General features: G+C 39.9%; 1 protein-coding gene across 4 annotated transcripts in view; it reads left to right on the top strand.

Moving 5' to 3' along the window:
* Nucleotides 1-23,663, top strand: part of CASS4 (Cas scaffold protein family member 4) — a 289,095-nt gene extending 265,432 nt beyond the window's left edge. For all 4 annotated transcript variants that reach the window (XM_078652004.1, XM_078652003.1, XM_078652006.1 and 1 more), the window contains 6 exons: nt 7,498-7,614; nt 10,803-10,943; nt 13,863-15,176; nt 17,051-17,128; nt 20,106-20,183; nt 20,701-23,663. In XM_078652004.1, the coding sequence (XP_078508130.1) occupies nt 7,498-7,614; nt 10,803-10,943; nt 13,863-15,176; nt 17,051-17,128; nt 20,106-20,183; nt 20,701-21,114 (2,142 nt within the window). In that variant the 3' untranslated portion in view covers nt 21,115-23,663. The remainder of the gene's footprint in view (nt 1-7,497; nt 7,615-10,802; nt 10,944-13,862; nt 15,177-17,050; nt 17,129-20,105; nt 20,184-20,700) is intronic.
* Nucleotides 23,664-25,120: the final 1,457 nt, after the last annotated feature.

Below are 25,120 nucleotides of genomic sequence, written 5' to 3'. Positions count from 1 at the left end.
CGTTTACCTAAAATGAACTTGGATTCCGGAAATTGTTTATGGGTGAAAGCTGCCTTGCAGCGCCATCTAGTGAACATCCTCTCTAAAAGCAAGCAGGGAAACAAGATGAAAAACAAGACAACTGGCGATAACATCCCAAAAGTATTTAAAATTATAAATTCAAATACGCTTAATACAATCAAACCAAATGTCTAACATATCACTTTAAACCTGCCCGCACTGCACAGGGACACACACTGAATATTTGCATCTTGTAACGCCAAGAAGGACAAGAATTGCTCAAAGTGTGTTGTAATTTGAGAGCGACATATTATGTAAGCTGCAAAGGCAGTGAAAGGGGAAGTTTCATCAAATGACACGTTTCCTTTCACAATTGCAAAATTAATTTTACCCTAAATGAGCACTTTAGCATTGTATTCCTACCTTAAGGCTTCTTCAGAGATAATAAATGTGAAATCGGTATGCAAATGATAAGATTGTTTTGAAAATGTTGTATTTATTGTTAATTAATCATGTGATTTTATTAGTAGTGTAATGGTTTTAATGAACTATGCATTTTACAAATAAACTTGAAATTACCTTTCGCAGTTCTTAACTACGAACGTTTGAGTTTTACACTTTTTTTAATTGGTCTATTTTTTAGACTTATACAGTTAAGTTTTTTCACCATACTGAACACTCATCGTCAGGTGGACGGTGAAAATAATAAACCAACAGCTAGTTTTATATTTTTTAAAACCGATAAATCTCGGTTTGTCCTATTTGACCAAGTTGTCTTATCTTTGCTGTTCGGCTTCATCGCCAAGCTCCCCAGTTGCCTTATCTGATCATTTTAAAGGGTTTAGAAAAAGTCTCATCTCTGGTTCCTTCAGATGATAGGCACTGTAGCTACTGATATTTCACTCCTCCAAGTTGTCAAGGGAAAGGAGGGTTAATGGTTTATTTGGGATGTATGACATTACAACGCATGCTTTTACATCGCATGCCTTTACAACGCGGTTTTTACAACGCAAACCTTTACAACCCATAGCGCTTTGGGGTGCTGGATAGTGAATAGTTTAATTTACTATTCCAACTCCAGCCCCCGTGGACACTAGGGAAGGTGTTGGATAGTAAATTAAACGTATTCCCTATCCTAGAGCGCCCCCCCAGCGCAATGCGTTGTAATGGTTTGCGTTGTAAAAGTTGCGTCGTAAAGGCACTGCGTGGTAAAAGTTGCGTTGTAAAGGATGTTTCCCGTTTATTTGCCATCTAGGGAACCTTGTGACCGTGGTTCTAAGCCATTTGACCGAACTGTGTGATCCTGGGCAAATCACACTGACCTGTAAGGTCAGTTCCCCTGTCTGACCACACTGGAAGTGGTTATAAACAGGTGGAAAGTGAATATGAGCTCTGGGTGCGAAACACGAGGACGCATACATTTAAGACTCTAGCATAGTTTTATATAATTTAACATTAGCCTACCATTTCCTAAAGTTGTGTATCTGTAAACTGTCAGCTTACAGCTGATAAGTCGGTCTCCTTGCGGAGAAGGGAGAAAACGTGGAATGAGGGGAACTGAACGAGTGGGTACGAAATTATGTAGTTTACCCCTTGGGGTACACTTAACCCTATACTATGCTGGCCTAGTGTCTTTAATTTACCAGTTTAAGTAGTTGTACTCGTAGTTAAAAATCAATAGCTAAACATTTTTAGAAAACAACTTACAGTTCATAACTCGCTTTGATTCTAAACTCATTTTTGCCTAGGGTAGTTTTCTATTGGCTGCAAGGTTTTTAGATTGATTGCTTCCTGGTAACTACCTGCAAAAGTTATTTCGTAATTCTTTTGGGGTATGATAAGGTGGGTTTCCTAGAGGCAATTTGCATCAACGCATGTTCGCTTCAGATGTTCCCCTTTGAGCTGCATTTCTTCACATAAAAGTTCAGCCAGTGCTTAATTTGAGCCAGTCGTTTCCGGTGCTTGGCACCGTTACTTACTTGTCAACACCGGAACTTATGAGTCTGCCACATGGTGGTACTGTCTGTCTAATTTAGGGATGAGCAAAATAACAGTTATTTATTAATTCAGTAAATATTTTTAAAAAATGACTAATGCATGCCACCCAAGTCATTCTTATAGCTTTAGGGGTGTGGAATAGTCTGAATAGTAACATTTGCAGGAGTATGATGGCTAGTAGCTGTCGTGGTGCGGTTATTGACAGAAACGGCAGGGGAAATGATGTGGTGAAGTCTGCAGTAGCCTCTTGACAAGAGCCCGGCCACTTAATTCTTTACAAATTAGTACAGCTGCAATCCATTTTTTCTGAGACAGTCCCAAACTCACCTCTCGACAATTGTAGTTCTCGGGCAGCCACCTTTGGCTTCACACTTTCTGCGCGCTATCAGTTATTTAAATTAATATTCCATCTTTCTATCTCATGTTATGTTACATTATTTGCTTTTATAATGCACGCAGCCTGCCATTGATATGGCCTCTTAAGCTACAAGTGAATGCATTTGATTATTTGTGTTTTTGCTCCTTTCTGAGGTGCAGAGATGAGTAGTGAGTTTTTTTTGGGGTAAGATGTGAGTCCAGAACCTGGGTGTGTTGCTTGGGAAATCTTGTTGTTTACTCGTTGTATCCGTGGCCTCCCGAGATGGTCATCTTTTTGTACAGGTTAGTTGGCATGTCCAGTGTTACTGCCTCTTAGATACCATAGCATGCCTTGATTGAGCCTATAGGGGGAGCCCCCGTTCTTCTGTCTGCGTGGGGTGATGTGGTCATACTTTCTTAGACATTTGAGGAGTGAGGTGGCTGTGTACAGGAAGCTCACCAGCCGGGTCGGACTGGGGCAGCAAATGGGCCCAAGGGATCAACATAAAAGTGGAGCCATTGGTGAATTAGATGGCTAAGCAAAAATGGTCAATGTTTGCAGTTTGGGGCAGTTTTGAACTTGTCAAGACACGTAGTATAAGTGTTTTGCAATGTATGGAAGATTGCATGGATTTGAGCTTGCTGTAGCCAATGCTTATTTTAATATCAGGGACGTTACAGTAAAAACCAGCCCAGTAGACCCCAGTAAAAAACGGCCCACACTCTTACCTGTCAGACCAGCCCAACTGGGCGCTGCTTGATTGATCTATAGGCCAGTCCGATCCTGCTCATCCTGGTGGAAACTGTAGATGTAGGCTTGGAGGGTGCTGCTACCTTCCAAGTGAGAGAACACTGAGGGGAAACAGCAAATACCACGACTGCCGAACAACGCATTGCCTTTGCAACGCAGGCGGAACAACAAATGTGTCTGAACCATGTATTGCATTTACAACACAAGTCGTTAAAACGACATGCGTTAGGTAAAGCGACGTTGGACGTTAAAGTCCAACCCTTTCCCTTCTGTTGCGTGGAATGGAATTGGAATAGTAAATTATACCATTCCAAAGTGCAGTGCCGCCCTAAGGCAAATTGTTGTAATGACTTGCATTGTAAATTGAATGCGTGGTTCAGAGTAATTTGTTGTTCGGTCCGCGTTGTTAAGGAATGAGCGGGAAAGAAAAGCGTGGTTGTGTCATATAACCGATCACTGAGGCTTGTATCATGCTTCTGAAATCGATTTTGGGGAGGCACAGTTTTCGTCTCTGAATAAGGCATAACTAGCACAGCCTTTCTAAGATTTCTTGATCACTTGGGTTCTTAAATAAGGTTGGATTTTTTCAGATAATCTTGCATTTGCAATGAGGCATTGTGTGAAACTCTCTCAATATCAGAGAGCAATTTCACTTCTCACTTGTTTGGCAATTTTGGATTTGAGGGTGATGTTCAGCATTTAATCGGTGCTGAACATCCAGGTATGTATGGAGTGAGAGTGTTTGAACCAGAAACAACTGGATGCACGAGACATCCTTTCTTGTCGAAGAAGTGTTTCTATTGCTTGCATGCAGGGTCAAATATCTCTCAGATGTAAGGGAGGAGCTCAGGTTTAATTTATAGAAACCCCTGTTCTCCTTCAAAAAGGGCAGGAGCCTAAAAGATGCCTTGGTACATACCAGACCCTTACCAGGCACGTCATCCACACTTATTAGGTCTGTCACAGAACCCTGGCACCTACCTCCCATTACTGGTCACTTCCCATGTACTGATTGCAGTGTTTGTCATCTCACCACCCACACTAAAGAACTCAACTTGGAACCCGGAAAAATATGGACTCAAAAATCTCATACCAATTGCAATTCTGCCAACGTTGTCTACTTGATTACTTGCCCTTGTGCGAAACGTTATGTTGGAATGACAACACGTAAAGTAAAAATTCGCATTGGGGAACATCGCAGCAACATTCGATGCAAAAAGGTCACAACGAAACTTAGTGAACATTTTTTGCTGGCACATCACACCCCAAACGATATGATCTGGACAATTATTGAGCAGGTCAACAACCCCAGGAACAGAGACAGCGTCCTGTTTGAGAAAGAACAGCGCTGGGTATATAGACTCAGTACCCACATCCATGGGCTGAATGACCAAATACCATGGACTAGTGTCCTAAAACATTAGGTTGTTCATTAGCAATGTCTGCTACCTGTCATTTTCTATCTAGGTTCTGTTTGTCTGACTCTTGTTAACATCCCGAGTCTTGACTGAACTCTAAAACAATGAGATTCATACTTCTTGACTCATGTAGTCTGAGACTCTGGACACACTTAGCGAGCACTCTGTAGTAATATGAACTTATCATAATCCTGATTGACTCTGCCATAACTAATTCTGTAACATGCAACTGACTACCCCATTGTATTGTAGCTATAGCTGCAGCATCTAATAATTAAAAAAAAAAACATTATACTGTAGTATGTATTCCAATACAATAATTAATTTTCTGTATCAGCTAACCATGTTTTGAAAAAGTCATGATCATACACTAATCCTTTGGTCAGGCTACTTTGGCAGTGATAGTCATTATTTCTGAAACTTGCCTTGGAAATCCTCATTGCCGAGTTACCAAGGGCTTGCTTTCCAAGCCTCGGTTTCATTTTCGTAAAGAAATCCCGCTTTGACACCACCTCCCGCGGGATCACGGGACTTGTATTCCAAGCCTCGCTTTGGATAACAAGCTCCTATTGGCCCGTGCTCTGCCTCCTCCCTCATAATACCGGGCTTGCCCTTCGCTCAGGATCCACGAGATCCAGCGAGGGAACAGCTAGGTACCGAGAGGGTGCAGAGCGTTGCGGGCGTAAGAACCTTCCCTTGGACACTTCTAATCAGATAAGTCCTGTACTCGAGATTCTGCCAGATCTCTAAATTCTCTGTTTGTGTTTGTTGTTTTCTCCCCGAATAGGGTGTGCCATTGTCGCTCCCACCCCCCTCCTGAGTTCTATGGGGCGTGGTTCACTTCTTGTACAAGTGAGAAGTGTTTATCTATTATGCTCATTTATGTGTGTGCCTGGTCAATACTACTAGTCACGGCCAGCAGAGCAAAACGCTATTCACAATGCTGCTCTGCTTTACCGCGTAACACTTCGGGGATTACTTCCCCGCCGCCCTATTTTAGGTAGCGAAGTAATAACGGGCAGCCACTTCCGGTTTCCCGCACGGATGGACTTAACACTGTAAGTCTCCACGTACTATCCTGTTGCCCTATTATACGTGCAACATATCGCGCTGGACCCACCACCCCGGCTTGTGGCACAACTTTTTCTTTACTTCCCATGCATCTCGGCCACGGCCTTTGATAGGTATGCCAGCACGTATCACGCCACCAAGTTGCATCAATTGCCATGCAAAATGATCAATATTGATTGATTCTATGTTATTTGTTTGTTTATTTGTCTGTTTGTCTCACCATCTGTCCACAGACTTCTAGGTTCCTCGTAACAGAGGTAATTCCCCAGACTTATTAGTTTGTTTCTTTTAATGCACCTTTTTTATACATAGTGCTATTTTTAACTTTCACCGCCTTTGGCAGGGTGGGCCTTAGCGCGCCCACATCTGTTAAGGTGACACTCACAAACTGGTCCTGAAGAAAGCCCTGTAAAGTCACACATACCACGGGCAGAAACATGTTGACCTCTCTTTAATAGGGAAACACAAGTATATTCTATTTGGTTAGTTCTCCCTACACATAGTTAATTTTTAATATGTCAGGTTGACCAGCCAATAAATGATTTTTTGGTACAACCCTGGACATTTTTAAATTCACTTAAACTTTTTTCACACTTTACCCTCACAAGAACCTGCTCCGCAGTCTCCTGGCGTCGCAGCACACCGGGGAGGTATTCGATCTCTCCCGGTGGACCCGATGATGAAGCATGTCACCACTAGGGTGAGTGAGGGTTTCTTGAAAAAATCTTGAATTTTTTCGTGAAATTGGTCTGTGTATCTGACCACTTACAACTGGCCTCGAATCTTACGTGCTACAACGCTTCTCTGAGGGACACTCTTCTTTTGTTTATCTGATAACTGACTGGGGTCTAAGAGTGCCCTATAACCCTATCTCTCCCTTTGTTGATTGTTAATTTATTCTAATACACGTTTCACTGTGTTGGAGTGGGAGCCACTGCACTCCCTAACTTTGGTGATGAAACATTTTCCTAGCATGATCTCTCTGTTTAAAGGAATGTGGCTATCCAAAGTAGTGCTCTGATCAGAACAACGGAGGCATAGCAGGTTGGAGCCTGCTAGTTTATGCCGACCATGCTAGAACAGGGGTCACTTGTTTATTTGAGTCCCAGGGTGACAGCAGCAGCATGTCCCAGGATCTCCTCAACCTAATGTTGGATTTAAACTATTACTTCATCACCCTGATGAAGGGTAGATTCATTTTCTGTGGTTTCAATATATCTGAGCACTACAACAAATTAATGTGTCTGCTGGTATTCAGTGGCAGGGCAAGAGGCACCTCCAGTGTCAAGAGTACGACAGAAAATAGGGCCAGGCACAACAATCGAAGTGATCCCCACCAGCGAATCAGGTAGATAAAACACTGGCCCACTTTTGCAAATCAGGACAGTTTTGAACTTGTAATGACATCTGCATAGGTGTTTTTTACGTGATATGGGAGACTGCATGCATGTGTGCTTAATGTAGGCAATGTTTGTAGGAATACCAGGGAAATTGATAGAAAGCAACGACCCACCAGAACTTAAAAAAGACCTGCAAACAACCAAAAAAAGACTCACACAGTGACCTGTCAGACCAGCCTTCTGGCACTGCCAGATAGCACCATAGGCCAGCCCGACCCTTGGCCCTTCTACATAAGTAACAAACTATCTTAACTTGGATGATTGGCAATTATTGTCATTATACCAATGACTGTTCACTGGTCTTCTTCCTTTATAACCGCCTACAACTACACAAAAACGTAGGTGACATTTTGGTGTGTTCCCGTCGTAGACCATCACAGAAGACCTTTTCTGGTCAAACAAATTCATACAATGCTAGATTTTGTACAAGAACTGTAATTCTAGCTGATGTGGCCTTTATTTGATTTAGGCATCTAATTTTGCATTTTCTTCCATTTTCAAGAGACTTTTTACGCTTCCCAGAGCATCTCGGGCCTCCAACCCAAGTCCAGTGTCAGGACCACACAGCGAGCTGTATGATGTTCCTTCACCGCAACGCCGTGGGTCCTTGCTGCCTGCGGTAAGCCAGAATTAATGTGTGGTATTTTACACCTCATGTTTGTGCTCTAGCACCTGTATGAATTCAGTCAAGAAATGCCATTTCATTTCATACTGTAATATAAGTACAACTCACAGTCTCCCATTTTAGTTGAGTTTTACTCATAAATGCTTAAAGAAAAATTCTTCCATTCCTGTTTTTTATCTTTAAATACAGAAAATTGGAAAGTGGGCAATAAGTGCTGTTCCACTAGCTGTACTGCATAAGATTGATTTCTAAACAGAGACTGATTTCAATATGAAGATCAAAATGGCCGATGTGCATATGGGTTTGCGATAACATAACATAATGGTGTTTTCACCTGAGTGTTTTGATGCATTGCTTATGACGGCTTGTGATCTAAAATCCTACAGGGATCAAGGCAAGTGAACACTCATCCTTTAAGTTAACACAGACATCTAAAAGTTACAACTGAATACTTTCACTGAACTCAAAAATAACATGGAAAAATCGAGATGAGAGTGTAAAAACACAGAAATTCTATAACACCAAACCAGGAGTCTAATTGAAAGGGGTCGCTACATATATAAACACTACAAGTTAAGTAAAAGTTAAATATATACATAAATATGGAAATTGACCTTTGCACTGTTGTGATTAATGTGTGAATGTACTGTCCCAACCCCACACACATTCACATTGGTGTTATCAATGAAATAGAGGTTAGCACCTGTCCATGCTTCTACTGTGGAAGGTGTAGAATTAATGGGTCTGAGGATTGAAGTTGAATCCGCATAAAAACCAGCATTTAGCTAGTACAGCCGTACCCACACACACTCACATCAGTGTTTTCCATGGAACAGACAGTAACACATCTCCATGCTTCTACTTGCAACTGCAAAGGGTGTAGAATGAATGTTATCCATGGGATAGAGGGTAACACATCTCCATGTACGTTGTAGAGTTCATTGGGCTGAGGATTCAAGTTGAATCAACATAAAAACCTGAATTAAGCAGGTACAGACAGACACACACACACACACATCAGTGTTATCCATGGCATGGAGGGTAAGACATCCCTGTATAAGTTGTAGAGTTCATTGGGCTGAGGATTCAAGTTGAATCAACATAAAAACCTTAATTAAGCAGGTACAGCCCCCCACACACACACACACACACACACACACACAGACATGCACACATCTGTGTTATTCATGGTATAGAGAATAGCCCATCTCCATGCTTCTACTTGTAACTGTGTAGGGTGCCGAATGAATGGGGTGAGGATTCAAGCTGAAGCGACATAAAAACCTGCATTGAGCAGGCAGCCCTTGTGGGATTAAAACCACAAATCCATTGCACTTGTCAGGTGCCAAGACCCTGTTTACTCTACACTCTGCGGAGTGCAAAACAATGATTGTGGTTTGTGAATGTCACATTTCTTTATTCATTTACCACTTGTAATTACGGTATACAACAAAGTCACTCATTATGAAAACTAGAGCATTAACAACAACCATTATTCCTACATCGGTACATTATTCATATCATGTTGCCCCAAGAGGGTAACCAGTGACAATAAACATAAAACTGAGAAATGTAGACTCATTTTAGAGTCATGAGAAATTCCTGAGATATGACTGTAAAAAAAAAAGAAAGGAATGGTGAATTAAAGGAAGAGAACGATAGATAGAAAGATAGAAAGAAAGAAGCACTCTACAACTAAGTATCAAATAAAACCCGTCTCCGATCCTCCTCATCCCAACAGTCATGGCACCCGGGTTACTGGGGGCTTCATCTAGCCCATGCACCCCATAAGCCAGTCTTCAGAGAATAAATTGAAGTCAGAGTTAGTGCATTATGCCAAGATAAATATGCTCTGATAAGTTTCACAAGACTGACTCTAGACTCCAGAAGCATCAATGGTGAAAGAAAGTGCCAAAAAGGCTCCTGTTAAAGGCTTGGGAAGTGATATCCTTTTTTGTGTTGCATTCATATATTAATTTAAAATTAATAATCCAGGTATACCGCAAGCAATACCGGAGAAAGGAGGCCCAGATGTTTAAAAAAAAACCTGCAACTTTTTATTCAACTTATAAATTAGTCTCTCAAAAAAGTGCCACTTTGTACATACTCTTCAGCCAAGTCTGAAAGGAGGCGACGCTAGGCGACCTCCAGAGATGAAGACTTGTCATTTTAGCCACACTTAAGTTACTGAGAGCCACCTGTTAACATGCTTGCTGTGTTAATGGAGGAATGCTGGAGGTAACATGTAACAGAGCCAGACGGGCTGTCAACCGCATAGACACCTGTAGCTCCTCTTTCAGGAGATTCCAAAACTGTATCCAAAAACCGTGGACCTTGATGCATTCCCAAATCACATGAACTATGTCCCTGTCTCGATCATTGCATCTCCAGCAGTGAGAGTCAACTCTGAGATGAGCTGTGCATAATTAACTGGATACCAATGCCAACGATGAAGGGCCTTGAACTTGTTATATTTAAGCCGTGCCTCTCGTAACCCTTTAATATAATCTCCCAATAGTGTTTCCCACTCATCCTCAAGGAGTTGGGTGTTAAGTTGTGCTTCTCACCAGGTACATAGCGGTTCCAAAATGGTGTCAGAAAAGCAGTGATCAATCAAAATAGTGTATAGACTTGATATGACCCACCACAGTCCTTCCAAGTGTGGTTACAATAACAGACTAATATCCACCACTGAAATTACCTTATATTTCACCATATTAATTCACCACTAATCCTTTATAGGCTTCCTGAATAGCGTGCGTCAACAAGCGAGCGATAAATAAATACAAACCTTTGTCCTACTCTATGCTTCTGCTATCATTCCAAATCCAAATAACTGACTAACCTATCCACCACTTAAAATGTACTTGCATGTTTCACTATACTAATTCAACACTAATCCTCTGTGGGTCCCGGAGTAGCGTGCTACCCGCCGAAAAAGCGCTTTGACGCCTCGTCAGGGGTAGTAAGCGCTATATAAATGCAATTACAATACAATACAATACAATGCATTAATGTGCACAAAGTATCAAAGCAAAGTTGTGTGTATGTCAAACTGACACATGGTATTATATAACAGGTCACCACCTCAGTCTAAATGACTCTCACCAAAAAGAACAAGCCTCATATCTTAAATAGTTAATGGTTTATGCCTGAACAGTGGCTTTTGTTTGTCTCACCAGAAGTGTGCCACCCCGCCAACTGCAAGAAAAGCGTCATTGCCTATTACGCCGACTGAATATTTTCAGCAGCTACTATATGATGTACCCCCGACTTCTGACAAAGCAGGACTGCACCATCAACAAGACACAAAAGATGGAACCGTGAGTCTCATGCAATGTCTTCACAAACTCAGTACTGTTACAGCAGAAAGCAAATTGTCACAAAACAAATAGCGTAGAGTTCACTGTGTATCCCTCAAGTCATATTTTTAAGTCTTTACTGGTGGTTCCATTATTTCATAGTCAATAAAATGAGCCTTTTCAAAACCCAGAGATGTAGAGTTGGAGCGGGTCATGCTGAATTTCTATGGTTTTGTATGCTTAAAAAGTCAGCTTAACTATAATAACCTTGTAACCTTTACTTTTATCAATGAATTTCAATGAGGTTTTATTTTCTGCTGGGGCCAGAGTTCGCAAAGGAATCACAGATAGTAAATTTCGGCGATAAAACAGAAATCTATTTTAGGATCACAAGGGTCCCTCAGGGACTCCCTCTATGCGTCCTCTGGAGTCAGGAAACCTCTATCATGTCCTCTTCTATCTGTTTTACCATGTATTTTCCCTGCACTGAGCCGATGCAAGGAAACAAAATGGCGGCTGCAACTTTTCTTTCAAGCTGCAGCCAGCCAATCATGGCCTTCTTTTCACCTCCAGATTTGCAGATAATTCGTGGGTAGATCCTCGAATTACCCCCATCCCCAGATATACACATTTGTTTTCCACTTAATATCTTCCAAACTACTGAACAGATTTACACCAAATCGCAAAAAGCACAATCTGCTTGCCAAGATCTAGTCATTTCCTCCTAAATTTGGTGTAATTCCGTCCAGCGGTTCGGGCTGTACATAGGTCCTATAGGAATTAACACGGGAAAAACATGTTTTATGGCCCCCCTTTTTGCTCATCCCCTGCTTGACAGACCATCCCAAAACTTTCCAGACAGTGCCTGGAAAATTTCATGAAGATTCATCAACCAGCACTAAACATATAGGCAACTGAAAATAACCTTTTTGATAGAAACTAGGTTGTGATTATAACTACCTACTTGCAACCACCAGTAGGTAATATTTAAATATATATATATATATATATATATATATATATATATATATATATATATATATATATATATATTTAACAACGCGTCTCAAAAGCAGAAAGCAGCTCCCGCCCTGCCGCAAACACTCCTCGGACACGGGCCATGTAGTTAGTGAAAATTTATTTTTTAGTAGCAGACCTATGCCGCATGACGTTTCGGCTCCGTCGAGCCTTGCTCACATGACAACGTCAGTCAGTCAAACGCTCATTTTTAAAGTGACAGTGCCAGTTTCAAATTTACCACGTGACAGAAACACAAATGGATATAGAAGAAAGAATGACCTTCAGAAAAATACATTTGCATAATCAAATACAATTCTCTCATGAAAAGGGGAACATAATTCCTTCCAAATCATTTCTATTCATGATTTGTGCTGAATATCTGGATCTAAAAAACATTCGCATATCTCCCCTGACTTTAAATCCTTGAACTGGCTGCCTCTTGAAGCCAGAATACACCTGAAAATTGCCTGCATGACGCACAAGGCTATACACCTGAAATCACCCAGCTACCTCACCCATAAACTGACAGTCTCCGGCGGCTCCAGAACCACCAGAAGTACAAACAATCTTCTGCTGAAACCTCGAAGATTCCGGAAGGAAAAAACATACAAACGCTCCTTCTCAGGAATGGCACCCAGGATCTGGAACGCACTTCCTCCGGAAACCAGGCTCATCTCCTCCTCCCTTCTTTTTAAGAAAGAAGTCAAAAGTATCCTTACGGCTAAATACACTTGAACAATTACGTCTGAGATACAATCCGATCAGTATTACCAATCTGATTCCTATGCACATGGGTTCTTATTTGTACTAGTCTAAAATGTTTACTCATATCTGTATTATGTTCTATTTTTGTGTTATCTACATTGTTGATGACCTACGTACAATTATGCCATGCTACCTCATACCTGTAATATTTGTAATAGTTCTACTACTTACCTGTAATATTTGTAATAGTTCTACTATTTACATTAACTTGTTGACCTGCCTTCCTACTATGCTCCCCTGTTTCCCCACCCTTCCACCTCCCTTGTAAAGCGCTCTGTTATCTGCAAAGATCTTGTTCGCGCTATATAAAACTTTTAAAATAAATAAATAAATAAAATAAATATATATATATATATATATAATCACCAAACCACCCTTTCCAACTCGAAAGCAACATGCAGTGGTTCCATGGACCGCGCATTGCCTTTTCGAATTGGAAATGGTGGTTTGGTGATTAATGGGTGCTCACAACCGGTGCACACCACTGGTGTGAGGGCTGGGGGGTGTGTGAAGATGTCTGGTGACCACGCACACACGCACAAACACACACTCACAGAGACAGAGAGGCAGATGCATATTAAATCTAAACTTCCCAATATTTTCTTGTTTTTACGAAATTGGTGTCCTCAGAATTTTGACAGATTAATATGAAAATCTTGATATTCTGGTAGAAACCCTCCATGACAGGTGAGAGCTGCCATTACACTGTTTTCCAGAGTTGCATTTGTATGCAACATATGTAGGAATCGACACGTGATCTATCCCTGTGGCACTGTTTGATTGGCCCTATTTAGTTAAATGTATCCATATATTGATGAAAACCAGCGGTGGAGTGGTAAAAGAGACAATACATTTGCCTGTTTACTGTTACTCAGTGATATTATTTAATAGTGAAAGAATTGGTTTTAAGTGTGGAAGACAACACAACACCAAGAACACTGAGTATCACATTATTTGTCTTTGAACCATGTATAAAATGATATAGATCAATTAAGGATTGAGACTTAGAAGACATACCTTAATCAGCCCATGCTTTTGAGTAATTTACTGTGATCTGTCCTTTTTAGAATATCACACTGACGATAACCATTGAACAGAACCAGGTTTTAAACCCCTTAAAATGAGCGTTATTAACTATGCTTTTCTTTCTCTTAGGCATATGATATTCCACCCACCACTGTAAGAGAAGTTACAGAGAATGATGAATATGTTGAGGCTCCGCTCCCAGCCCATTACCAAACATTGCCAAATCCTCGAAAGTCGGACTGGATTTATGATGTACCTGTGTCGCCAGATAAAATGGATACAAATACGACCCCGCCAAGCATTTCTCCACCTAGGCAGGTCCTTTATGATACACTGCCCATCCGGCGGGAATCACATCCTTCCCAAATATATGATGTGCCCCCACTACAGAAGAAACAAAGTTTTTCTTGTCAACCAGTGTATGACATACCTCCCTCTCGTGATATCCCAATGTTGCGGCACAATGGAAACTATGATGCTCCTTCAACCTATTTAGGCAACAAGATGGAGCAGGCGAGCTGTAACCAGAACATTTATGATGTACCAAAAGGCTTGCCTACAGTATCAAAGCCAGGAAGTTACAGTGTAAGGAGCAGTGCATGTGATAGTCGGATATATGACATTCCACCACCACTACCAAGAGACAACAAACCCTGTTCTTTACCATTAGAACAAGACAGACTGTCGGTAGCTAGCACCGAGAGTAGAGCCAGCACATTTTCCATGTCATCGTCAACATCCATGGAGTCCTTTTCTGCTTCGTCATCTTCTGATGAATCCGCTAAAGAAGTAACCCTGAAACTTGAGGTAGCCATCGAGCGGTTGTCCCAGCTTCAACATCGAGTCGCCAGTTCAATAGCGAGTCTCATGATCTACGTGAGTAGCAAGTGGCGATTCCGAGAGTACCTGGAGGAGAACCTTGAGGAAATCCATCGATCTGTCGACAGCATAAAAGTGTCATTGGCAGATTTCTTGGACTTTGCACATGGGGTAAAGAGGAATGCAGTCCACCTCACGGACAGCAACCTTCAGACAAAAATAAACAAACAGCTGCAGATCATTGCTGACTCTTACCAAACTCTCCTGCAAACCAGAGAAGCTCTGAACAACTGCAACTGGTCGCTGGAGGTCCTGGTTGTTAGCAAGCCTCAGAGCAGCCCTGATGACCTTGATCGCTTTGTCATGGTCGCTCGCACAATTCCGGAGGACATCAAGCGTTTTGCCTCAATTATCATTGCCAATGGAAAGCTGCTCTTTAAAAATATTTCAGAAAATGGTGAGGAGAGGAATTCCAAGCAGTCGATGGGAACCCTGCAAAGGTCAAAATCTGAGATGGATGGAAAGGAAAGGGGTCCGTCTTGGGTTAAACCAACCGAAGACAAACCAAATGCGAACATCTCCAAAGGAAGTATGATAGAAGAATGTGAATACGTCCATTTACAGGTTAGTGCAACTTTTTCTTTACTAATTAAGTGGAAATTATTCTTCTATTTTATGTTATATGCATATTGGGTGAACAGACTTACTGATGGGCTATAGAGATCTTAATGCACCAGTGTGGAGATACAGCCACTGGCACCCTGTCTGCTTCTCTGGTGCAAGCATTTTCGAAGCACTAGGTAAAGTTATATTTTGCCATTATGGCATTATGTGGTTCATAACAATGGTGCCATTTAGGAAGGAAATTGGACAACACAATATTATGCATCATGGCATTTCCTAGCATATGTCGGAAGTGGTGGCATATCATAGCACTGACTCAATATGATGGCCAATATGGTCATAAATTGGCTGACACATAAGGGAATGGAGCACAAGGGTATTGGCCATCATATGTGGAAATCAGAAGTACATCAAGGTGCTAGTCGGTATAGGGGGGATGCTTAGGTCACATGATGTGAATAATTGTGATTTGATTGGATACCTCAAAACCTGATGCCGTAATGTGAAAGATACATGACTGATACGCTACTTAACATGTGCTTAATGGGAAGATAAAAGGAAGGACAATGGGGAAGTAAAGAGAGCTGTTTTAAGGATTTTGAAATGTTTTGGGAGGTTGCACCAAACTAAATACTCAGATTTTTAGAAGCTAGCTTTTTTATAATTTTCTATGTAACTCATGATATAAAATGCACTGTTTGATAGACGTTTCTCCACTTTTTCTTGGCGGGAGATCCTCACTCTTCTCTTCCTAAAAAACACTTGGGAGAGTTGTGGTAGATAATGGAGGATGCGATATTTCACGATTACCGTTTAACGACAGCCTGTCAATTGGAAATGTTTTTTTTGCCCTGTTTCTATGGAAAATTGTTCTATAAGATATTTGTTACAACTTTCTTCACTGGGGAGATTTTGACATTAGGGCATGGAGAATAACTCATTAAAATGTTACATTTATTTGACATTACAAAATATTTCACATGAAAAAAATTACATTGTTTGTAGAGATTGTAAAATGGTTTGAAAGCAAATGGTGCATTTAAAAAGCTGTAGTGAAGAGTGGTGGCTGCTAAACCTTCAAACAGGTGGGGAGTAAGCACCATGCCCAATGGCATAACACAAAATGATGGTCCATCAGCAGATTCTGAAGAGGGGTCCTTGAGTCTCCTATATTTTACAGATATCCATTGGCCTTTTGTTGAATGGGGCCCTTTGAAGGGTTGGGGGAGACCTTAAAAGGTTGGGCTCCTCCTACCCGAGGGGCTGCAGGGGCCTGCATTAAACCCTTGGCCTTGCCCGATTAACACCAAGCGAATAAAAGAAGCGATGGAACGCAAAAATTACAAATGGAGTTCACACTTTTCTTCATCAAAGAAGGAATTCATTTTTTGGGGAAAAATAATGGATCCAAAAGGAACACTAACACCAGTAGATTCTGACCCCAGGGCGGAAAATATACATATCTAAGATAAATACCCCAGGAATCTTTTCGCCACAGTCGGTATTAATTTAACACCAACATTACTGTGTTCATTTGCTGTGTTGCACTTTTCACTTTCTTCAGGTATTTCAGTTTAATGAAAAGACAGTGCTATAAGTTATATTTATGCTAAGTACTTGAGAGTAAATCATGTTCAAACAGGCATGTGGCTGCATCTGATATATGTGGGAGAAAGGTGAGAACGAATTATTTCAAACCTAAATGCCAGAAAATAAGTACTTTAATATTTTATAGATTTATCATTCATTTCTGGTGTCAGATCTGCCTAGATGGCGTCTTAGGCCCATCAGGGGAGGGACTGACTCCTTCGCAATTTTTGTTACCCTGTAATTTGCATTTTAACAATATTTCATCTGGAAAATTTTTCTTTCAGAAAAAAGAGGAGTTTGAAAAAATGTTGAACCTCACGCTGTATCGAAGAGTTTCAAAGAAGCAGCAATCGGAGGAAAAGGTACTCACCAACAAATCAATTGTCTCTAACCTCTGCATTAATCAGATGTATAATTTCCAGTTTCATAATACTCATATTATTATCCTTGCTGGATAAAAGGCTGAGTGAGCACCATTGGATTCAAGCTTGTGATCTTCAAGTTATGCGCAGAAGTCCGCAGCAGATGTTACCCTATGTTACGGGCGTTAGCTTAGCTCTTTAATATAGTGCATTTCTACAATTCGTATGGTTCCGTACACAACTTGCTTAGCTACCTTACTAGGTAATAATGAGAAGATTTATGAGAAATATAGGGAAAAGACAGTAGTAGGCCCTCTGTGCACACCATTTCCACTAAGGTAACTAGAACTGTGATTCCCAGACTTTTTAGAACCATGACCCACTTTTTAGAATTACACACTTTCACAACACACCTACCTTTAAAGGACATGAGGAGGAGTGATTTTTTAATGTAACTAAAGCTTCATGCGGCAGCGCATTGTCATTCACAGACAGTACGTTTTCCATTGAGATGGCCACTAAATTTGCACAGACATGCAGTTTTACTGATAGAACTATATAGCACACAACTGATAATTACATTTTGTTGCGTGTTGCAAAACATGACATCCCAGAACTTTTCTTTTCACATCCCCTGGACTCAAGCAAGATTGTCACATAATTCACTTTAAAAAACACCTCTTACTTTGCAGTCAGAGAAAGAAAAGTAAACACCAATCCTGCAGCAATTTATCAGCTTTGTCTTTGAAGCACTGGCAGGCACACATGACAAGTTAAACAAAGAATTTAAAGACATCTTTATTTATTGCTCCCATTTATCCGACTCACCAAAAATCAGCTCGCAACCAACCAATGGGTTGCGACCCACAGTTTGGGAAACCCTGCTCTATAGTATTGTAACACGCTCTGGTGAGAATATCTGTTGAGGGCATTGAAGAAAGGGTATCACAGGGCACCTGGCTACACTGTAGGTCACTGCAGTAGAAATACCCTGTGCATATATATTAATTCAGTGCAGGTGGGTGAGATGCATGTCTCAGTTGTACACCTATTGTGGAAGGTGCAATACCTAGCCGGAAATGGGGAGGTTCAGGTGAACTGCAGTGCAATAAAGCACCACCATCCTGAGAAGCAATTCTGGGAAGGAAGGGATTGGGAATCCCTGTTAGGTTTTAAAAGCTACCTAACAATAGAGGGATATTGTGGCTCTCATGTCTGATCTATAGCAAGCTAAACAATGTGATTCTCTTCTGGGGGTTTGATGCAAAGGCATGTTAAATTCATATGAGAGGTATAACCACCAGAGAAACAGATGCTGTGATAACCCCTGCACATTAAAAGTGTGGTTTCATAAAATGTGTCCAGTAACAACAAATCCTGAAGGTCAATTTGCAACATTCCCAAACTGTTTCCTGGCTTAATCCCCAAGCCCCAAAAATAAAATCCCCATAGGAATTCAGAGACAGGGGGGGAAATTGTGTGATGATTGCTTTTGGCTGTGCCAGCTTGTCACCTTAGTGGTATCATTGGTTAGAGCATGGGCTGCAGTTGCTATTGTCACATGGAGGCTGTGGCATGAATCTCAAGATTAATGGAAAGGAGCAAGGTCAGCCCAGAAACATATATGTGAAGAACAATGTGCCGCCCTAAATCTGACTCACTGATGGATCCCAATATGTCAGAACATGTTCAGTTGTTGTTACTTGTGTTGTTGTTCAGAGGGAACGTTGCCTGGCAGCCTGGGTTAGACTGCACTTGAGCAGGACCAAGGATGATTTGTACAGGCTTGCTCTCTGTCGAGTGTGGTACATTGAGCAAACCATGATGTACAGCATTGCAGCCAGAGTAATTGCCAGTGCCTGGGTTCATACAAGTACTGAAGTATACAGAAATTGATTGCTGGGATCCTTGAATTATTCTCAGGCACTGCTAATTGCTCAGGGCTGGACTGTTTCCATGAGGAGCGTGGTCTGTACTGACTTGCATAAGCCGTGCCTTTCTGTAGAGTGGCTTGTTCGCCAAACAGCAACGACAGGAATGCGGTCCGAGTGATTGCCAGTGACTGAGATTACTACAAGCATTCCATCAATCACCGTGTGGTTGTTGCAGTTGATGTCCTAAGTGTGATACGTGTGCCCAGGCGTGTGTCCCATTCTCAATGTGCCATAGAATCCAGCTATTCCTCACTGATGAGACCTAAGTAGGTCGAAACCAGTCTGGGGTTGCTTTTGGTTGTTTCTGAATCACGCCGTGCCTGGCAGTTTGGTATGGACTGTTCCATTAGGAGCAGAGTCAGTACTGATTTGAATAAGGCAGGCCTTTCTTTAGAATGGCATGGTAGGCGAAAAATGATGCACTGGAATGTGGCCACTAAATTCAAGCATTCCATCCATCCCTTTGTTGTTGTTGCAGTTGGATTAATTCAAGTGTTCCACTTATTACGTTTTTGTTTCTATCCAAAGAGAGGAATATTCGTATGGTATGGTTTGCTAGTTTTAAATAAGGCTAACAATCTTATCACTACAGTAGGGGGAAATGGAAATACCTTCCTTTACACAATTATTATAACAGCTCCTCCACACTGTGCTAGGGGCTATTAAAATTTTAATTCTGTTAGGTTGTAACTAATCCTGTAAACCAATATGCCAATATGAACAACATTTCCGCCTTTAAACCCGATGTAAGTGTTAAGTCATATGTTCTGTAGATGGATACCTAAAAAGGTGGGCAAACAAGCGGTTGATGCCCAGGGTGCATTAGTCCTCAATGTGTAAGGTCAGGCTCTGCTACTTATGGACAAACAAGGAGGTTGCCACCTGTGGAGGGCATCTAAATGCCTCAGCCGAGGACATTATCCCAGATAGTTCCATCTAAGTTGTTTTTTGGCTTGCATTGTTTGTCTTTTGGAACTGTTCTTTTGGAACTGAATACCAAACAGAAGGAACTGATCTTTTTCTTTGTGCTCATACCTTTTCAGAGGAAACCTGACTTGGAACAAGCACCCAAAAGTCCTGATAAAGAATCAGTCAAAAAGAAAGCCGTTTTTCAGACACAGGTATTTTTTATGCAATATGAGTCTTAGCTGGTCAATATTTATTGTATGGCTTATCTTTATCATATACAAATGTCTTGAAAAGTAATAAAAAAAGAGTAAAATGTTAGAGGCACAACTTATGACTCGACATGAAAAGGAGACACAAAGGGGATGTAGTTAATGTCATTGTTTTTTTGTCTACAACCATCATATATTAATATATTGTTTAAATTATTGCGTGATATAGAGCATCAATATGGTGGATGGTTCACTACATTGTTGTCGAAATATCTCTCGACTTACAAAATATTGAATTCACAATATTGACTACCACTGCATCGTCACAGTAAATAGATGTGGATTTAAGAATAGTAAACCTGTACTTCCCTCTGTCTACATAGACCGTGATGGAATAGTGACAGCCAAAATTGCAGGAGCAAACTTTTCGAATATATATGTTTTTTTATATATTTCGATATTTGTCAAGATATAGTGACATACAGCCTACTAATATGACACTTTTCGTTCCCTCCATTAGGTAACCCCACCTTCAGACAAGAACAGTAACCAGCTCACAGCAGACTCATCACACAAGGTCATTCTGTCGGAGCACTGCCGGTTATATTTTGGAGCTCTCCAAAAGGCCACCAGTGTATTTAACAACAGTCTAAGTAATAACCAGCCCCCGGAAGTCTTTATAGGTCACAGCAAACTCATCATTATGGTTGGACAGAAACTGGTAGACAATCTTTGCCGACAAGTACAGGAAAACGATGCTCGCAATGATATCCTGTGCCGGAGCAGCCAGCTCTGTACCTTGTTGAAGAACTTGGCAGTGGCCACAAAGACGGCTGCCATACAGTACCCAAACCCATCCGCTTTGCAGGATCTACAGGAGCAGGCAAACCAGCTAGCCTATGAAACACAGCAATTTAGAGCATCGTTGGACTAATGCAACATGTTCCCATGATAAACTTGTGTGATTACCTTCTACCTTCAAAATTGTTTCCTTTCTGTTCTCATCTGGAGCCAACCCCTTCCTCAGACAAACCATGATCAAGCAATCAAGTATTTTCATAATGCGGAATCCAAGCATCCTCATTTCTTTAGGTCTTGAGTGAGCCAGGTCATACATCTATGCTTCAGACTGCAATAGACTCCATATTATCGTCATATAGCCCACTGCATTCTGGTTGGGCAAATCTTGTTTTCTCATATGTACAAAAGCTCAGACAGCTTTTGATGTAGTGTTCAACAAGCATTTTTTTCTAAGATTCAAATATATCAAAGAAAAATTCCTCTAGATAAAAACATATGTAGATATAAGTTGAAATGTTAGGTATTGTATTGATTCTACTTGTTTCTTGTTTGTTTCTTCTTTTGTCATTAGTACTGGCTCTTGCACTCACAAGATATTTACCATATTATGATTTCTTTCAATTTTATTCTTTACCTTTTATATTTGTGTTACATGCTCCTCTTCTGTCTGGCAGAACTACATTTTACCGGGACCGTGGAATGTGAAAGTGACTCAATGCTAACCTATATTACGTTCCTCTCATCACCTTCCATGGATACGTTAAGTATAGAGTAGACATAGAATCAACAGACCATTAGTTTCAGCAAAGTCGATAGCCAGTCCCACCTGCACCTTGAAAGGTGGGAATTCCAAAAGTATGAAGATGGGTTGTGGCAAGACTAGAATAAACAGAGTGGCGCAAATTGTTACCGACCATCCCTAGGCCCCTTATAGGGGACTGTCCCATGCCTACTGTCATTTCAAAGCAACTACCTTTAGGGAATATATTACATTTTCTTTAGGTCTGTGGATACTAACATTAGGAGAGTATTGCTTTAAATGCCCAAATATATCTACAGTAATTGGTCCTGATACTCATTTAAAACAATAAGGGGATACACCCTTGGGTCTGCGTTTGGCCCCTGGCTGTTATTTGTATATAAGGGGGAGGCTACTATTTCATTCATACATTTACTTGGCTTGAAAGTTGAGCTAGATTTGCATATTTAATTTTTATATGCTATCGTATTTCTAGTAGGCAATATTTACAAAGAAATATTCTTATATCGTGAAGTAAATATCCACAAGCATATGCTAATTTAACTATGCTTGAGAACAAAGTAATGAAAGGACTCTGTAATAGCATCCTGAATCCGGACTTGAATGTACAATAAGGAACGTTTGCCGGATGTTCTTGGTGATTGGCTTAAGGAACAGGCATGATTTGATTTATAATTTAAAACCAAATAGTTATAGTGTGAACAAAGTACAATATTTTTAAGTGAATGTGTAATAATTCTAGTTAGACTAAATTTAAAAGGAAAGGAACAATTCACTGCGTACCCTGTAAGTTATGTTGAGCATTTGAGGCATATTCCAGTTTGAAATCCCTGGACATTGTTTTGACTAGAAGTTTAGGAATTGATTGAAAACAAGGAGCAGATTGATAATGTTCTTCATTTAGCTGCAGTATCCATGTTTCAATCAACTATTTGAGTCCTGAAAAGCCCATAAATCTTTATTAATATAATATTTTGAAAATGTGGTATTAAATCAAAATATGGAATTTCAGATTTTTGTTGCTGTGAAGAGAGGTATTTAACAAATAAAATCTTTAAAGAATATCCTGAATGATATTTCCATGAGTTATTTTGTATTCTAGTTATGTTAAGATATATCAAGTACATTAAATGTGTATTGATGGTGCTATGTTTGCAAGCATTACAATAGTGAAGATTTTTTTATAATTTATGTCATCTTTTATATAAAAGGAATGTGTGTATTGGTTTATTGTATAACTAAATACAAAGGGGCTTAGTTATAATCCCCTTGCGCCACAGTTGCATCACTTTTAATATGGGAAAAAGTGACATACTGATGGTACAAGGGACTTGTAAATAAGCTCCAAAATATTTTTTGTAAAATATTCTTAAGTTGAAAGACAAAGTATTCTTCTGAAATGCCTATTGTAATATAATGTATAGTGCAGTGATTTTATAGGATTATTGTTTTACCCTTTCTTGTGTTTTCATATTTTTAATGCACTTTTTGTAAATGTGATCACATCCCACCTTATAGTTTTACAAATGTTCTTTTATTTTCCTAATGTCAATGATTCATTGCATTAGTTTGAACTAGTAATTTATTTTTCTAAAGATAATTCTATATTCTAATGTATCGTAGACCATGAAATCTGAACAAATATCCCATGTGTGATTAGATTATCCTGATATGTAATAGAAGTGTACTGTAATAAATTTAGATTGAACTGAGGTATCCAAGACTCAGCCCTGTGGTATTGGAACCAGAACACTCAATGAATTAAAGATCGATAAATTGATGTAGCTTTGGGAATGTATTATCTTTGAATGATTCTTAAAAACTACTTTCAATTTCCACCTTGGACTTATTGTGTTATCTGAAATTGTTCAACTTGAAGGTCAGATATCCAGAATGTTTTAAATAAAATTCTTTGTACTTTATTTATGTTTTACTCGCTTTTTTTCAAGATGCTAACACCCTATTTGGTAAAAGCTTTTTCAAATCCTGTGAAGATTTACATTTTATGGGCTAAATGCCTTAAGGATTTTAAGCTTGACACATACCAATTATTAAAATGTCTGATGACATTGAATTTTTATGTCTAAGAAGACTTTTACAAAATAGATGAAATTGAATTAGATTTGTTTAATATAGAAATTAGTCAAGGAAGTAAGTTGCAGTACAGCAGATAAACATCCAAAATGGAAGAAATGAGAAAACGAGGTAATGCATAAAAAAGTCCTAAAACTTTACTTGCAAGATAGTATTATAGAGTAATAAAAGAACCGAGACTTGCAAATAATTCGGTTGTCACACTACCTTTTGGCAAATATATTCCATTTCTAAGAGAACCCAGGATCGGAAGCAGAAAATCAGTAATTAACCAAGGAGAGATTTGACTTTTTAAGAAAGAAATGCAGTCATCTTTTAATATAGAACATAATTTCCTCATTACTACATTTTTTAGACCCAGGAAATGACATTTTGCTAATCTTTAAGTGATATTTGCAGGCCTGACATATCATAAAGGCATCACAAGAAGGGGCCAAAAAAGTGTTTCAAGACAGAAGGAAGCTGAAAATAGGGATCTATTGCTTGGGGTGTAGAGTTAAAGACAAACGGCCTACTATTCATGATAATTACTTTGATATATTTTTTACACGTTTTTAAGGCATACATTCAGTTTCATGAATCACACATCTTTTATTTAGCTCTTTCACTTTGTATCAAATAGTAGGCTTAAAATGTATCTCATCTACTTTCACTACTAAGATCCTGTAATTAAAAACATTTGGAACACTGCCATGCACTCAGCAAATAAAGTTTGCTATTTACCCAGCCACTGGCTAAATAGCAGGGATTATGTACTGTTTGGACAGCACATAAACTTTACTATTTTGGCCAGCCTGTAGAATTTGTGCACTGCTTGTCCAGTGGCCTTGCAAATGGCAAAGAATATTCAGTATATACCTAACCAATGGCTAAATAGCAAACATTGTACTGTAAGATCCCAGCACCCAACAAATTGTAAGAAACCCCACTCTTTCCCTGGCTGCTTGTAAATAGCAGACATTATCTACAATGTGACTGACAGCCATGCAAATAGCATATATACTGCATTAGTTACCCGGACGCTGGCTAAATATTAGAAACAATGTACAGGTAGGCAAGTGGCTATGCAAATAGCAAATAAACTTCACTATTTACGCAGGTCCTGACTAAATAACAGAAATTATATACAATTTAGCCACAACTGAAAAATATGAAATAAACTTCACTATTTACCTGGCTTCATAATGTTTGAATGGTGGCCTTGCAAAAAGCAAAGAAACTTGATATTCACTCTTCTGCTAATTGGATAGCAGGCATTATGTATGATTTGGTGTGTAGCTGTGCA

The sequence above is a fragment of the Lissotriton helveticus genome, chromosome 7, assembly GCF_964261635.1.
Source record: "Lissotriton helveticus chromosome 7, aLisHel1.1, whole genome shotgun sequence".
NCBI lineage: Eukaryota > Metazoa > Chordata > Amphibia > Caudata > Salamandridae > Lissotriton > Lissotriton helveticus.
The sequence above is the reverse complement of the archived record's forward strand: the minus strand, read 5'-3'. Positions and strand labels throughout refer to the sequence as shown.